The sequence below is a fragment of the Neophocaena asiaeorientalis genome, unplaced genomic scaffold (genome assembly GCF_003031525.2).
Source record: "Neophocaena asiaeorientalis asiaeorientalis breed wild unplaced genomic scaffold, Neophocaena_asiaeorientalis_V1.1 scaffold332, whole genome shotgun sequence".
NCBI lineage: Eukaryota > Metazoa > Chordata > Mammalia > Artiodactyla > Phocoenidae > Neophocaena > Neophocaena asiaeorientalis.
In genome coordinates, this window is record NW_020173111.1 from 6,417,029 (window position 1) to 6,435,271 (window position 18,243).

At 35.9% G+C, this 18,243-nt stretch overlaps 1 protein-coding gene across 6 annotated transcripts in view; it reads right to left on the bottom strand.

The window, feature by feature from the left end:
- The window catches only part of CLASP2 (cytoplasmic linker associated protein 2), a 175,633-nt gene that overhangs the window by 150,299 nt on the left and 7,091 nt on the right, over nt 1–18,243 (bottom strand). For all 6 annotated transcript variants that reach the window (XM_024743456.1, XM_024743455.1, XM_024743454.1 and 3 more), the window contains exons 2-6: nt 12,297–12,375; nt 6,213–6,316; nt 3,837–3,928; nt 2,548–2,623; nt 914–1,011 (exon numbers count right to left, since the gene is read on the bottom strand). In XM_024743456.1, coding sequence (XP_024599224.1) covers nt 914–1,011; nt 2,548–2,623; nt 3,837–3,928; nt 6,213–6,316; nt 12,297–12,375 — 449 coding nt within the window. The remainder of the gene's footprint in view (nt 1–913; nt 1,012–2,547; nt 2,624–3,836; nt 3,929–6,212; nt 6,317–12,296; nt 12,376–18,243) is intronic.

The following is an 18,243-nucleotide window of genomic DNA, read 5'->3' on the forward strand; positions in this document are numbered from 1 at the left end:
ATCCAACTACCAATTTACAGGATATAAAGACAGAAGAACACATTAAACCACACCACAGGAAAAGAATTAGTAATATCCAGGATATGGGAAACTTTTCAGGGTAAACTACCCAACTTATTCAACAAATAAAACACAAGGAAAAAAGTACTTGGAAGCACACAAAGATTTAAACAGGCTTGTAATACATAACAACTAATTGTTGGACTTTATTTGTATACTGATTCAAACAAACTGTTAAAACATATATATACAACATTTATAAAACATTATGACATTTATGAAAATTTGAACCCTAACTGGATATTTGATATTACAGAATTATTTGCAAAAAAATGTAAGGTGTGATGATTGCATTGTGGTTGTGATTGGAAAAAAAAATTTTTTTTCCCTTTAGAAATATGTTGAATAACAAAAAGGACCTACTGTATAGCACAGGGAATTATATTCAATATCTTGTAATAACCTATAATGGCACAGAATCTGAAAAAGATCATATATATGTATATATATGCATATAAACTAAATCACTTTGCTGTAAACCTGAAACACTGTAAATCAACTATACTTCAGTGAAAAAAAATTTTTAAATATATTGAATAATTACAGATGAAATGTTATGAGTTGGATTTGCTTGAAAATAATACAGGACAAGAGTAAGTAGGTAAGGGTGTAACAAACAAAACTGTCCACAAGTTAGTTATTGAAGATGGATAATAGGTACGTGAGGTTCATTATACTATCCTGTCTAGAACAGTATAGAATCTTAAGAATTTTTTAAACAGTAATAACCTATATGTCCTTTTATATCTTTTGAATATTAAAGCATTCCAGAAAATTGAACCTATTTTAAATAAGCACATGAAATTAAAACCTTTAAAACCATTGGCAAAATAATAAATTTAGCAAGACTTACCTAGCAAGGGGAATTCCTCTCTTATAAAGGTCCACTCTCACTTTCTCTCCCACATGTCTATAAATCTCCACCACAGCCAATATTGCAGCATCTCTAACCTGCCAAATAATTCAGAACTTTAAAAACTTACATGAGACAATAAAATACTTCACCTCAAGGTAACATTAAATTCACAGACCAACTTGAAGCTCCAAGTTGGTTTTAATGCCTCTAAACCCCTGGAAAATTATGGCAGGTCATTAACAAAAACCAAGATGACCTGCCAAGAAACCTTGTAAAAGTTTTACAGAAATCTAAGAAACATGCAAATAAATGTGGCTTTTAAAAAATCTTCTATTTGTAATAATATTGTATAAAGAACTGATAATAACTATATGACTACAAATCATTATCGTGGTTAACATATTTTCGTAGAATAAAACTGCCTTTCAAGAATGTGGCCTGAACGCAAACAGATAATTATACACCAATGTTCACAGCATCATTATTCACAATAGCCAAAAGGTGGAAACAACCTAAATGTCTACCCATGGATGAATGGATAAACAAGATGTGGTACATACAATGATATATTATTCAGCCTTAAACAGGAATGGAAGGAAATTCTGACACATGCTACAACATGGATGAACTGTGAAGACATTATGCTAAGTGAAATATGCCAGATACAAAAGGACAAATATTGTGTGGTTCCACGTTTATGAGTAGTCAAATTCATTTGGAGAGAAAGTAAAACGTGGCCACCAAGAGCTGAAGGACTGGGGGAAATGAGGAGTTATTGTTTAATGGGTAGAGAGCTTCAGCTTGGGAAGATGACAAAGTTCTGGAGATGGGTGGTGGTGACGGCTGCACAACAATGTCAGTGTACTTACTGCCAATGAACTGTACACTTAAGAAAGGCTGAAATGGTATATTTTATATTGTGAATATTTTACCACAATTAAAAGAAAAAATAAATGTGGCCTAAAGACGGGAATGTGGAAGACAGCTTTTAGTTCCTTTGCATAGCTCACTGTCGAAGGGCAAATGAAGAGACAGTAGAACTCTCTACAAACCTCTAGAGGCGCAGCTAGGGCCTAAAAGCAAGGAAATATCCAGGGTCATTCCAAATGCCCAAGCTGTGCCAAAAGGGTTACAGCCAAGATTCAACTCCACCACAAAGAACAAGATCCAGAACACACCCCTGTTTATGCCTATAGTATTTGAAGCTCAGGGAATGAAATTTCCAACAAGTGATATACCACTGGCACAAACAGGGTTATGACTGTTGCAAAAGTTGTTATGCAGGAATGAAAAGGAAGCTGACAATCTGCCCTCACAACTAGCTTATAGGAGGACTAGAGAAGGAAATTCAGGTTCTTTGTTACTCAATCTTTCAAACTCAAGAATTATCCTTTAAGTCCCATCTATCCTTAATACTAGCCAAACAGCTAACAAACTTAAGCTACGTTTGTGAATATAATGTATTCTTAAAAACTAAATGTGGTAGACTTTAAAAGAAAAAAATGAAGTGGAATCTTGATTTTACCACCCCCCTCCACCCTCTCTCTTCTTTTTAAAAATGGAACAAGAGCATTAGAAAACAAGAGGTGGCTAAAAAATTAGTCAGTGCTTAAATGTAGATAAAATTTTACCTGACTGTTGGAATCTCCAAATAGGATACACAAATGTGGTACCAACTTGCTGAGGACTAGTGGCTGAGCCCCAAAACTAAATATAATTTGAAAAAAAAAATAAAGAGAATTTGGTTTTAATCAAACAGTAAACAAAATATCCTTATACTTTTATCTGTCTCGATAAGACAAATACGGTGGAGAGCACGGGCACACATCATTAAAACATGAAGGATATGAGACACAAGCAAAACCTAATTCTAAACAATGTGAGATATGTAAAATTGAATAATCATGACTGACAATGAAAACTGTCAACACATGATCCAACAGAGCAAAATGTTCAACCAATGGCACTCTTAAACCTAGCAACCTATCAATCACTTAGAAAATTTGAGCTTTTGCATTAAAATACTGGTTTTTTAGACTCTGGGTCTCAAACAAATTTGCATTCCAGTACAATAAGTAAATTAAAAGATCTTTATTTATGCTTATTAATATTTTGATGAGGTCATTGGTTGAAAGCAAATGACAAGACAGCCAAAAACCATGAAAGTTGTGCAGGCTGAATGCACTTACAAGCTCTAGATGGCAGAAAGGACCACAGAGGAGTAAAAGAAAATAAAATGAAGGTATAGTTAGAGAAAAGGAAGTAGCACTACAAAAAAAGTTGAAAGCTACTATATATTACCTATCTTGTTGCAGAGAACTTGAAAAAATCATCCAGAAAGAGAACAAAAGCCCTAGTTTACAATTTCTTCAGGCTGGAGTTCTGAGCTCTGTGGCATTTATGCTGTCAGAGCTCTGCACACTGCTGTCAGCTTCACTGTCTGGTTACCTGGGGGAGTCTTATTCAGTCTATGATTTTGGTAACCACCTGCACTGCTCTAGAAAACCTAGGGCCAATTGGCAAAAGCGGGCTGGGGAAAATGGCTACAATTGTTGAAATACCACTGAGTTTAAAAAAATTCCAAACTGGGTCCAGAACAGAGGTAGATCCTAAGTTATATCAGCGTATCTGTTATATGACCATCTACTTGGTTGGCAACTATTAACATACTAAAGAGAAAAAAAGAAACTCTTCTTATCAATGACTAATAATTTTAAATTAACAACATGAAAGATAACAACATACATACAAAAAAATTAACAGATAAAGCTATCAAATAGAAAAACTCTGGTGCCAGAAATAAATTAATAACTATTTAAAATTTGTTATTTCCATAGCTTTCCTTGAGCTTTGTGAAACGGATTTTGCTTTTTCTTTTTTAGAAAAATGAAAAATATACTCCAGTAATCATAAAACTTACATGTTTAATGTTTCAATAAGACACAGACACACGCCTTCTCGAGATCGAAAATTCTTGTGCTTAAAACCAGAAGCCAACTGTTCCCAAATGTACTATTTGAAAGAAAAGTAAACATGTATAACAAAAAATTAAATTACTCATGTTATAATCTTTTATCTATTCCCAACTTTACTACCAACCTTATTGGTAGCTAAATTTTCCCACAGATTTCTCTACAAGTTTTTCTAAGCCAAATTTGCACTGATGCTGCTCTCACCCTTTTTTTTTTTTTTTTTTTTTTTTGCGGTACGCGGGCCTCTCACTGTTGTGGCCTCTCCCGTTGCAGAGCACAGGCTCCGGACGCACAGGCTCAGCGGCCATGGCTCACGGGCCCAGCCGCTCCACGGCATGTGGGATCTTCCCAGATCGGGGCACAAACCTGTGTCCCCTGCATCGGCAGGCAGACTTTCAACCACTGCGCCACCAGGGAAGTCCTCTCACCCATTTTTAAATATCTTAATCACATTTTCAATTTTTATTTTATATCTTTCACTTTAGATTTCAATTATTCTCAGAAAAACTGTGTCCAACATTTAAAAACCTTAAAATTTCCAAGGACATATAATTTCTTCTAAACTTTAGAAACCTTCAATAACAATGTTACCATTATAAGCCTAGTAGTATTGTAAGCATTTAAAAGGTCCAATGTTGCCTAGCAACTAGTACAGACTGTCACATGGAACAGGCTTTTTCAGCATTTTATAATTCAGGGGTTTTTTCCTTTTAACACTGGATCCAAATACAGAAACATAATCATTCTATTGCTACCCACTATAATCTTTTTTTTTTGAAAAAGCATAGATAAACCTATACAAACAATCTAAAACAATTATATGGGTTTGTTATAAGAAGGAATTCAACTTTGTTTTTCTAAACGTGTAGTCAATTGTCCCAATCAATCCTTTCTCCACATTTAAGAAACACCACCCTTACCATTTACTAAACTAATGTGTACATACACACATACACACATACTCTCACACATACACACAAATCCCTACTCCTGAACTCTATTCTCCCTGGACTATATTCAGTTCTACTAATATTATTTCCCTCTGCCAAACTTTGTGGAGGGTAACTTGGAAGTTTACCAAAAAAGTCTTAAATGTGAATAACCTGATCCAGCAACACTGTCTCTGTAACTCTGTTCTATAATTACATTTATGTCCAAAGACACATGTACAAGGATGCTCTTTACAGCACTCATAAGAACAGCATGTCAAAAACAAGTTAAAATTTGAACTGCTAAGCAAGTGTCAAAGAATACCCATCAAATTATAAGGATTATATATATATCTTTATACTCTATGGTATAAAAACTCTGAGGAAGTTTACTTTCACTACTATTTGGATTTTTTATAAAACATATGTAATACAATTCTTAAACTGTATTTTAAATAACAATTAGTATCACTATTATTTTGTAAATTCTGTTTTTTTTCCCACTTAACATGAGCTACTCTTATTTTTTTTTAATAAATGTATTTATTTATTTTTGGCTTCATTGGGTCTTCATTGCTGCACAAGGGCTTTCTCTAGTTGTGGCGAGCGGGGGCTACTCTTTGTTGTGGTGCACAGGCTTCTCATTGCGGTGGTTTCTCTTGTTGCAGAGCACGGGCTCTAGGCATGCGGGCTTCAGTAGTTGTGGCACATGGGCTCAGTAGTTGTGGCGCACAGGCTTAGGTGTTTCACGGCATGTGGGATCTTCCTGGACCAGGGCTCGAACCCGTGTCCCCTGCCTTGGCAGGCAGATTCTCAACCACTGCGCCACCAGGGAAGCCCCCGGCATGAGCTACTCTTTAAATCTTTGTTTACATGTCAATTTATTTTTACTCCTCTTTCAAAATACGTCCGTAAGGGCAATTTTTTTCTACCATATTCATAAAACACAGGTCACCGTCATCTAATATATGCCTTATATAATTAGTAGCCATCTGTTAAAATAAGAAATTTTCTCCTTGTTTCAGTAAGAGTTGCAGAAATTCATATAACATTCAGTAGTTCTCAAAATAAGCTTTCTCACTGAACATTGTATTATTTGTAGGTAGCAAAACCCAGAAAATCCTAACAAATAATATAATCAGTACATTGTCAAATCACTTAAATCTATGAGTTAGCTTTTTGAAAAAGCATTAAAAGGAAAGCAAAAAATCAAAAAGTTAAATATTGACACTTTATCTTAAATTTCAACTTCTTTAAAGCATTAGCAATAATTTACTGTTTAAAATTTTAGCTTTTATGTCCCTGGGGTTTTACTGACTTGCAGTGATTACCATCTATCTTTACTGTTATTTAATCATTAATTAGCAAAATCTGAATTCTAAAATGTAGGCCTACCATAGGTGGTGCTACTTGATCCATTAACTTCAGTATCAGAGTCTGAGCTTCATCTCGAACCTTGTCTTTGGCATCTCCCATTCTGTCTATTAAAGCTACAATAACTAGAGAAATTAAGGGGGAAAAGAATAAATATTTATAATTCATCTCCATTATAAACTGTATTTTACAAAATTACAAACATCAACTATTTCCATAAATGAAAAGTTATGAGGTAAGCAAACTGTTTCAAGTTCTTTACCCATGAATACAATCAAAAATAAATGAGAAGCAAGTTTCAAAAGAATACATAGAGTATGACATCCACTTATAATAATAATGTTCAAAAAACAGGCAAAACTTAATATTATTCTGTTTAGAGATACATATAGACAGTTAAGCTCTACAGACCAACAAGGGAGTGATTATCCCAAAGGTCATGACAGCAGTCATCTCTGGTAGAGGGTGGGAGGTGTCATCAGGAAATGCAGAGGGAGCATATAAGGAAGTGGCAGAGCTCTAGTTCTCTGACCTGGGCACAGGCAGGTGTTGGTTTTATAGTTATTCTTTAAATTGTACATGCTTGATACGTATTATTCTATATGTACAACATATTACTCAAATGACAAAAACAAAGCATGGGTCCATGGGACTGAGGTCTTTCCCTATTATGTCCAAGACTTTGACACTATTCCATGCAAGGAGGCAGGAAAGGCAGGTTAGAGTCCATTCTTAGAGAGTTTTCATGAAACAGGTTGCTGTAACTATAAATCAATAAAGCACCACAAAGAAATCACATCTATTAGGTGTGGCGGGAAGGAAACGGGAGGGGGGATAGAACTGAGGTTATAGTTTCTAAAGTCAGCCCATAGGGCAAAAACATCTCATAGTCAAAATTATCTTTTTGTAATCCCTTGAATTACCACTACCACTCAGTGTAGTATTACTAGGTGTGTGACCAAACTATTTAATCTTTTTGTCTTTATCTCCTCAACCCATAAATATGTGCAGCAGTACTCACCTCAGAAGATTACTGAAATATATGTAAACAACTCAGAGAGTGAAGGACACTGGGTAAGCATTCAATGTGTCTCTAGTTTATTTACAGACACACATAATTAAATGTGTATGTAATGTAATGCAAATGTATGCTGCAATGTTAACATTGTCTATAACATAACAACCAGAACTGATATAATAATCAACAACATTTAAGGAAAGAAGGAACACATCCTTCAGGAAGAAAATGATTCAAGCGAGAAGCCAACCATACAAAATAGAAAGATCATCCAAAAATCTAAGCTTAATCAAGGAAATGATTGTGTAAGAAAACAAAGTCCTTGTCATAAAAATCATAAGCCTAATCATGAGGCAACTGAAGTATCTGTCAGTTGAAACAATATAAATCCTTCTCATTTTGCTTAGATGCATTGTTAACACTAGAGAAATTCACCTATATCTACAGGATTGGCTATTGTGGGACTCATTCTGATAGCTTCTGACAGACAGAAGACAATACTAAACACTAGTAAATGTTAGATATTATTATGTACTAAGCACTGAATTATCTCACTTAATCCTCATAACAATCCTATGAAACAGAGTAGGCCCGTTTGATAGAGAAGGCCCAGAGCGATTAAATACTTTGACCAAGGTCACACAAGTAGCAAATAGTGAAATCAGGATTTAAGTAATCTACACAGTGTTAGGCTACAGTTATAACTACTTCCATTTATTTGTGACTGAGGTGTTTTGTGTGTGTGTGTGTGTGTGTGTGTGTGTGTGTGTGTGTGTGTGTGTGTGTGTGTGTGTATTAACAACCACATGACAATAATGAAAAAAAAGATAGACACTTCATTCCTGAGAGGTAGAGTTTAACTCCAAAACAAAATAAAGGGACTTCTCTGGTGGTCCAGTGGTTAAGACTCCGTGCTTCCACTGCAGGGGGCACGGGTTCAATCCCTGGTTGGGGAACTCAGATCCCACATGCCGTGAGGCGCAGACAAAAAAAAAAAAAATTTTTTTTTGGCCCAAACGGGGCTCACTTCAATTTAAAAACAAATTTGTAAAACATAAACAACTAAAACAAAAAACCTCACACTACATAAACTTAAGATTTACAGCTATTAAATTAAACAAAAAATTTCATAATTTTTTTCCTTTTTTTTTTTTTTTTTTTTTTTTTTTTTTAGGGGCCCGACCCCGTGTCCCCTGCATCGGCAGGCGGACTCTCAACCACTGCGCCACCAGGGAAGCCCCCAATTTTTTTCCTTTTTAACATATAAACTCTTGGAGTCAAACAGAACAAGATTTATTTCTGGCTCTACTGGTTATTTAATTATGCAAGATAGTAAACTTCTCTTAACTTCAAAGTTTCTTTGTCTGTAAAATAAGGAGGGATCCAGGTCTATACCTCACACAGCTAGTGAGAGAATAAGTAAAACTGGTAAAAAGCACCTGTGGCCAAGCCCATAATAACCATTCAGAAGTGTTAGCACTATTCCTTAAAGATCTGTAGATAATGAACATGCAATCAATAATTATTGGGAATACAAAACAGAGCTTTTCACTCTGTAAACTCTCAAAAAGAACTTGTTAAACAAACAAATACATCTATCATAGACTGGAATTTGGACAGTGAAAACACAGAATAAATCTGAAGCATAGGTGTTAGCATATTTTATTCTCTTAGCATTGTACAAGATGCAAACCATTGTACAAGATGCAAAGCTGATGACCAGGCATCCTGACTGTTCTAATACCCTTTCTACAAAACCATTTTGGACTAAAACTATCTGTTTAAGATTTGTAAAATATGAAATCCTTTACTGTTGTCATAAAACCAGGCTTGGGGGAATCATAAAACCAGGGTTGGTGGTCCAGTGGTTAGGACTCTATGCTTTCACTGCCTAGGGCACAGGTTTAATCCCTGGTCAGGGAACTAAGATCCCTCAAGCTGCGCGGTACGGCAAAAAAAAAAAAAAAAAAACTTGGTTGGTGATCAGTGTTAAATGTAAATTGTATTTTTTTTTTTTGGTTTGAACATTAAATTTTTCCATGGTACATGTAGTCACAAGAGAAAATTTAAATATATTAAAGAATTACATTAATAGAGTCCATACTTTTTTGGTACTTTGTCTAAAACTGACCATGAACCTCAATTTTCCTAAAACTCACTTTTAATGTAAAAAGATAAAAAATATCTGTAATGATAATAAATAACCTAAGTGTACCAAAAGGAAAACAATATCACCACATCAAGTTACATATATCTAAGGTTACATTATCAAAAAAACCCTTCAGCACATAACTTAATTCAATTCCCTCCTTTTACGGAAAGGCTCCTAAAATGGTTTGGCTAAGCTCTATGATGGAGTAAAACAAGAAAGCTAACTCTGGGATTCTTAGTCTAGTACTATATCTCTTTAAGAGCACACAGATATCCTGTAGCCTCTCTTGTAGAGCTGTCATACAAATTAGAAATAATTATTTGAGAATAATCTTTCATATATGTAAAGTAAAGAAGCCCAGTAAATGGATAAAAAGTGGGCATTCAATAAATGGTAGCAAAACTGGGATGAAATTTTCCTATTATATCACACTGACTCTCAAGTAGTAACAAGTTCAGGTTTCACTAAGAAAAATAATGAACACTTAGGGTTCAAAATGAAAACAATACTAACAGTAAATGCACACGGATAACCAGAAAGAGTTAGGAGATTAAAAGATAAAGTTATACATATGAGAATATGTAGATATGTGGGAAACATACAGAAAACACTAACCAACAAAAACAACTTAATGCAATTTATTAATATTTACAGGTATAAGAATCATGAAGTAAAAAAAAATTCAGTATATGGTAAGATTAATCTGCAAACCTCCCAGATATTGAAATCAGAAGTAAATCGTTAAAACAGAAAGGAAGGGGGCTTCCCTGGTGGTGCAGTGGTTGAGAATCCGCCTGCTAATGCAGGGGACATGGGTTCAAGGCCTGGTTTGGGAATATCCCACATGCTGCGGAGCAACTAAACCCATGCACCACAACTACTGAGCCTACGCTCTAGAGCCCACGAGCCACAACTACTGAGCCCTCGCGCCTAGAGCCTGTGTTCTGCAACAAGAGAAGCCACCGCAATGAGAAGCCAGTGCAGCGCAATGAAGAGTAGCCTCCACTTGCCACAACTAGAGAAAGCCTGCACACAGCAAAGAAGACACAACACAGCCATTAAAAAAAAAAAAAAAAATCCAAAAAAACCCCAGAAAGGAAGGACCATGGAGAAGAAGAGAGGATTCCAAAAAGAAATAACAGCAGAGCAGAGGCATAAACAAGCTAAGCCAGAACTAACAAGAGTGAGCAAGTTTTTGATTAACAACAGTGGAGAGTATTTACTGACAATCACAAATAAATAAGGCTGCTGAGGTGGAGAAGAGCCATACACGCTGAGAGAACTGAAACACCAAGGACAGAAAAACAGAAATAAGTTTTGAAAACAGGACAGTCCTGGGAGGCAGCAAACTAGGGTTCTGGTCCTAATACTCCTACTGCCTCAATATGAGCAGTCAGTAGGTATATCAAACCCCCATCTGGCCCTCCTTGTGTCTGAAAAATAAGTGAGATACGTGATACCTAGAATTACTCTCAAGTCTAAAATATTGTCTGTAACAACTAATAATAGGGAGCTACTCCAGGGCAGGGGTGACAAACAGAGGTGCCTACAGTCAGGGAGGTACCAGAAATGCCAAAAATGAACCAGACCTAAGAACTGCAGTATTCCAACCTCTGTGTATTATAACTGAAATTCTCAGTTATGAGGAAACAAGAGGAGATGGGAGGGACTTATGGATTGGAAAGCTCATGACCCAGACAAAAAGGAAGCTACGACAGAGCTTCTGCCTTTATTTACACGTGGAAATGGAAGAGCAGGGTTGCCACACTGGCCAATTTTTCAAGACAGCTACAAATATGAATTTTGACTAACAATGATTCAAAATACATTAAGAGAATACATAAGCAAGTAACACATGTTTGCAAAGCACAGTTTTTAACATCTATCATAGGATTTTAAGCAGGAGACTGACAGCTTAAAAATCATCTTTTCAAAAGATATTCATACAAAGATTGAATTGGAACCAGGTATTGATTAAAAAGGAAATAATAGAGATAGAGAAAGTCACTAAGATGCTTCTGCTGAAAGGATAGACAATAAAAATAAAAGAAGAAATTGGCAGAATTTAGTGGCATACCGAACATGAAGCTGACCAAAGATAATTTGAAAATAAGGGTGATGATACATTATGAGGCATTAACTTAATCCATAGAAGAAATCACAAACATCTGAGGTTACCCCTAAATATATTTCTATATAATAGGACCAAATCCACTCACTGAAGCACTCCAAAAGGCACACAAAGGTCACTTAGGTTTAAAAGATAAGTCAAAGCCAACTTTGCAATCTAACTACTATACAAAGAGCTTTATACTAAGCACATCGTTCTGGACTGCAAACACACTGTAAGTAAGTGCTGCTCAAAGTACAGCCAGCAGCCCAGGACCAGTCTACAAACTACTTGTGGTAAAGAAATTGTAAGTTTTTCTAAAACAAGGTTTGGAAACAATCTGACCAAAGTAAATTATACATTTGTTGAATCTACCAATAAAAAACTGAGCCTTGTATTTTTTTCATTTCATTTTGCTGTAATTTATTTGTATTGTATTTTACAAAATATTGGTCTGCAGTAGACTAGCAATGAAAAAACTGGTCCTTCACCATAGATAAGTGAAAAGTGGTGCTGCGAATTATATTATAAATTATTAATATGTTACAAAAAAGTAAAAGATAAGTTAAAAATTTGAAAATACAAAGTAAAAATCTATTAGCAGTATATTTGGTAAGTTTTTTGCCGTTGTTTTTGTCTTAAAAGGAACATATTTATTTAAATAGGCTTAAAATCTTTTATGTTCAGCAAATTAAAATGCTAAGTGGCAGATCTCTGGGTTGTATAAAATTACATTTTTGCATTTACAAAGAACTAATTCTGTTAAAAATTATGAGAAAAAAGTATGTCAAACCCTACAATAATTTTTAAATAAAGTTAACTTACCCATTGCTACATAGGACTTAAATCGTGTTGATAATCTGTCCACGAAGGCACTTAAAATTTCCAATCCCATTAATGACACCTACAGATTGAAAGAAATTTTAATGAATACAAATTATTGACGCATATTTTATTTTATTTTTTATTTTTTGCCGTACACGGGCCTATCACTGTTGTGGCCTCTCCCGTTGCGGAGCACAGGCTCCAGACGCGCAGGCTCAGCAGCCATGGCTCACAGGCCCAGCTGCTCCGCGGCATGTGGGATCTTCCCGGACCGGGGCACAAACCCGTGTCCCCTGCATCGGCAGGCGGACTCTCAACCACTGCGCCACCAGGGAAGCCCACTGATGCATATTTTAATATCAGTATGTAACTGCTGACATAAAGATCTTCATATATTACCAAGTTTTTTAAAAAATAAGGAGATTGAGATATTCAGGGTGAACAGTCATGAGGGTAAGGCACCCTATTCTCAAATGGTTCAAAAATAATAATAATGATGATGACGCACAAATGCAGGAAGATAGTGATATAGCATATTTGGCAAAATATTAATAACTGGTAAATTAGGTGAAGGGTACACAGGAGTTCACTGACTATACCTGTCACTTTCCTGTAATGTTGAAATGTTTCTTAAATGAAACAGTTAAACAAAACAGCACATTTAATTACAGAGGAATTCTAGCTTCTGTCTGGGATAAAGAAACTGGAAAAAACCATCACTCCCACCATAAACAAGAAAAAGCCAAATAATCTACAAAACCATAACTATTCTTGAATTCATCAGAAAGCTAAGGTTGTAGAATAATCATCTGGGTTGAAATCTTTAGGAAAGACAGGTGCCAAGGAGAATGGGACATAAGCAGTAGGTCACATGTGGCAGAGGACAGATGGAAAATGAAGCTGAGATGCAAGTGCGTAAAAAGAATTCAGCTATACTCAACTCACTGTTAATAGTTGAGTGTGGGTTAGCATGAAAATACAGAATCCCTATTAGCTGCAGACACAAGGAGAGTTCACACCCACTTGCCGGCTCTTTCTCCACAAACCTCCACTGGACACTCATAATTAAGACTGAGGACAGGGCAGGAGATAAGAGAAAGTCTCTTGGTGGTTACAGGTCTCGTAGGAAGGGAGCAGCTGCCTCTGCAGGAAAAGCACAAACCTTTCCCGTTTCCTTGTCCTACAAGAAACGACAGTTTGAGGCTACTGAGGGAAAGACAACGCTGTTACCCTCTAGACAGAGGTAAAAACTCATACCTATTAAGTAAAGAGAAAACGAAAAAAAAAAAAGGCTTCTACTTCAAGGGTAGAAGCAAAAAACCATGCTGGGCTCCGATGATTAAAGGTTTCAGCTGAGGAGGGGCAGGATTTCTGATAAAGCCTTGCCCCCAAGATTCAGGGACAGAGGGTTCCTAAGACTGAAGCTGGACCAGGAAAACAGCTGGACCAGCCCCACTACCCATAAACCAGCCAGCAAGAACAGAATAAGAAGCAACGGCAGTCTACCACTGGGGAAGAAGAAAACCCCTCTATGAAGCATGAGAAAAAAGAAGGCCTAAAGTGTGGGGGGGGGTGGCGCAGAAACATTGAGGACCCAATAATTCCACTCCTAGGTATATACCCAAAGGAATTAAAGCAGGACACAAACAGATGCTTGCATGCCAATGTTCATTACGCATCATTCATTACAGCCCGAAGGTGGAAAAGCCCAAATGTCCATCAACTGATGAATGAATAAACAAAATGTGGTATATGCATTCAATCAAATATGATTTGGCTATAAATAGTAATGACTGACACATGCAACAACATGGATAAACCTTAAAACATTATGATAAGTGAAAAAGCCAGACACAAATGGCTACATGTTCTGTGATTCAATTTATAAGAATGTCCAGAATAAGCAAATCCACAGATAGAAAGTAGATTAGCGGTACTTAGGACCAGCGTATGTGGGGGATAGGAAGGTAACAGCTAAAGCTACTAGGTTCTTTTTTTTTTTTTTATTGCCTCCTTTATCAAAGATAAGGTGACCATATGTGTGTGGGTTTATCTCTGGGCTTTCTATCCTGTTCCATCCATCTATAGCTCTGTTTTTGTGCCAGTACCATACTGTCTTGATTACTGTGGCTTTGTAATACAGTCTGAAGTCCGGGAGCCTGATTCCTCCAGCTCCACTGTTCTTTCTCAAGATTGCTTTGGCTATTCGGGGTCTTTTGCGTTTCCATACAAATTGTGTAATTTTTTGTTCTAGTTCTGTGAAAAATGCCATCAGGGTTCTTTTTGAGGTGATGAAAATGTTCTAAAATTGACTGTGCTGACTGTCATGCATACCTACAAATATACTACAAAAAAAATGAGCTGTACACTTCAAATGAGTGAACTGTACAATATGTGAATTATATCAATAAAGCTATTTAAAAAATTAAGTGAAAGTGCACCAATAGACACACTCATACACAAAATTTAATAGATGATAAAAGCAGTATCTCAAATCAATAGGAAAAACATGAACTCTTAGTAAGATCTGACTTAGGAATCTACCCCGGAGATATACCAGCAAAATTATGAGAAGACACACAAAGATTATTGCAAGAGACTGGAAACTATCCAATCATTCATCAGTGGTATGGGACAGATTCAAAAAATTATGGTACATCCACACTAGAGAGTACTATGACACTTTAAAAATAAAAATGAGGGCTACCCTACTTCTGTTGTGCAATGCTCTCCAAGATATATTAAGTGAAAAAAGCAAGTTGGAGAAATGCATGTGTATATTTTAAAAAGGGGACTACAAATAGATTGTTATAAATGTTTATTTAAAATATAGCACAATGGAAAGATAATCAGAAAAAAAATTTTATGGTTGGCAACAGGCTATAAGGAACAGAGAAAGAAACCACACTATTTTGAATATACCTTCTTTGTAGCAATAACTAATTTCATTGAAAATCAAATAAAATAAGTAAACTTAAATGTATACTCAATTAGTAGCATAACCACACAGAAGACTATTCCAAGTGACTTATAATACAGCAATTTGACTATTATCTCTCCAGTGGGATATACCCTAAGGACAAAAATGAAACTCTGCAAAAAAGAAACTGTCAATGTTTTGAGAAATTCTGTTGATAGAAGGAGATACAGATGGAAGATATATAATAGTAAAAACTGCAGTCCTGAATCTGAATTAGAATATCAGTATGAACTCATGATATATTTTTCTTTAAATTAAACCTAACCCTATGCATTGAAAAAAATCTGGAAACAATGATCAGATGAGTAACAATAAGTTCCATTAGTACCCACACTGTAGTTTCCACATACCATTTCCCACAAAAAGGAACCAAAGCTTCTTGGAGAAGTGGCTGATTCCAGGGCAGGAGCAGAAAATATGATCTCATTATACCAGATAGCAAAGACTCTATCAAAGATTATTAGGGTCATGTGATAGAACAGCTTGGATATTAATAAGGATAATAACTGGGGACTTCTCTGGCAGTCCAGTGGTTAAGACCCTGCCCTTCCACCACAGGGGGCTTGGGTTCGAGTTCGATCCCTGGTTGGGGAACTAAGATCCCACATGCTATGCAGCGTGGCCCAAAACAAAACAAAACAAAACAAAAAAACACCAAAGAAACCAGCCTGAACATTTAAAAAAAACGGGGGGGGATAATAACTGTATTGTCTTGAAATGCATTACATATAGTTAAATTCAAGAGTTCATAATGATAACAAAAACTATCTGGTCAACACTGGAGGATACTAGTTATTTTTACCTCATTATTTTGACAATTAGTAAATAAAGAATCATACGAACTATAAACTATAGTTTATATATAAACTATACCACTGGGTAACCAAATACTAGTAAACAGTGGAAGTTTCTCTTTATAAAAATATTCCAGCTAATGAATGAAGGAATGACATAATTAGAATATCATATTGCAAACCCTAATGAATAAGAGATCTAAACACTGAACATTAATGGCTGCTACCATCACAGAACAAGACCTTACGTGCCTTCCTAATGTTACATGCCAGCTGGTGGAAGAAGAGCACTACTTATGAAGTAGTCTTGCGAAAAAAAAAAAAAAAGAAAAGACTGATTCTGGTCAAACTTTAGATCCAACTACCAATTTATAGGAAATACAGAGAAAACATCATAGGAATGAAATCAGCAAAATCCAGACTGTTGGAAACTCTACCACAAACAAAAGCCAAGAATTTTTTTTAAAAGGCACTGAGGGAGAAACAGATTAAGAGACTTAATAAACATGTTAGGACTTCGCTGGTGGTGCAGTGGTTAAGAACCCACCTGCCAATGCAGGGGACACAGATTTGATCTCTGGTCTAGGAAGAGTCCACATGCCGCAGAGCAACTAAGCCCATGAGCTATAACTACTGAGTCCACATGCCACGGCTACTGAAGCCCGCGCACCTACAGCCCATGCTCCGCAACAAGAGAAGTCACCACAGTGAGAAGCCTGCACACTGCAACAAAGAGTAGCTCCTGCTCGCCGCAACTAGAGAAAGCCCATGTGCAGCAACAAAGACCCAACCCAGCCTAAATAAACAAACAAATAAACATGTTAACTGAGGTAAGCAGAAAAATGGTCTCCCAATGTGTTCACATCCTAATCCCCAGACCTGTGAAAAGATTAACTACATGGTAAAAAAAACTTTAAAGATGTGGTTAAGGATCTTAAGATGGGGAAATTACCCTAGGATTATCCTGGGCCCAAGAGTCCTTATAAGAGACAGGGTGGAGAATCAGTCAGTCAGAGGAGATGTGATGACAGAAGTAGTGGTCAGAAAGAAAGATCGGGAGGATGAGATACTGAGGGCTTTGAAAATGGAAGAAAAGACCATAAGCCAAGAAATGTAGGCAGTTTCTAGAAGCTGGAAAATTCTCTAAGGTCTCCAGAAGGAATACAATCCTGCTGAAACCTTGATTTTATACCAATACAACCCATTTCTGACTTCTGACCTCCAGGACTGTAAGAAAATAAATGTACTTTGTTTTAAGATACAAAGTGTGTGGTAACTTGTTACAGCAGCAATAGAAAACAAATATATTAATGAATCACAACATGTGAACCTTATTCAGATCCTGATTTTTCTTAAAACAACTAATTTAAAAATTTGTACTACATTTTTAAAAACTAGAAATTTAAACCCAACATATTTTGTATCAAGGAATTTTTTATGTATAATAGTATTGAGGTTATGCTATTTTTTTAAATATCTTGATATCTTTGAGACATTAATAGAAAGACTTAACTGATGAAACAATATATTTGCAATTTATGATAAATTCAATATTATGAAGATATCAAATCTTCCCCCCCAAAAAAAGATGACATCCAATGTAATCCCAATAAAAAGCCACAATTTTTTGGTGCAACTTGACTAGCTGGTTCTAAAATTCGCATGGGATAGTAAATAAAGACCCGATAATAGCCAACACATTCCTAAAGAATCTGGTGAGTGAATATGACACAGCAAACATCAAGATTTACCATGGAGCTACAAATAACTTTCTTGAATTTCCATTTAGACATCTTTCAATTTAGCCTGCATCTTGGCTAAGGATCCTTTCAGTAGAATACTAAAACCCTGAAAAAAGAAGAAAAAACAACTAGAGCAGTATTCCAATTTGCTCCTCACCAATTTCTTAGGAACTCAAATGCCTCCATTCAGATCCTTTAAAAAAAAGAGCAAAAATAATGTACTTTCTAACATGTATATATAAAATATAAAATAAAAATATAAACATATTATATAATATAAAATATTTAAAATATATAATATATGGGAATTCCCCTGGTGGTGCAGGGGTTAGGACTCGGCACTTTCAGTGCCAGGGCCCAGGTTTGATCCCTGGTCGGGGAACTAAGATCCTGTAAGCCTCGCGGCACAGCCAAAAAGAAAAAAAAAAAAA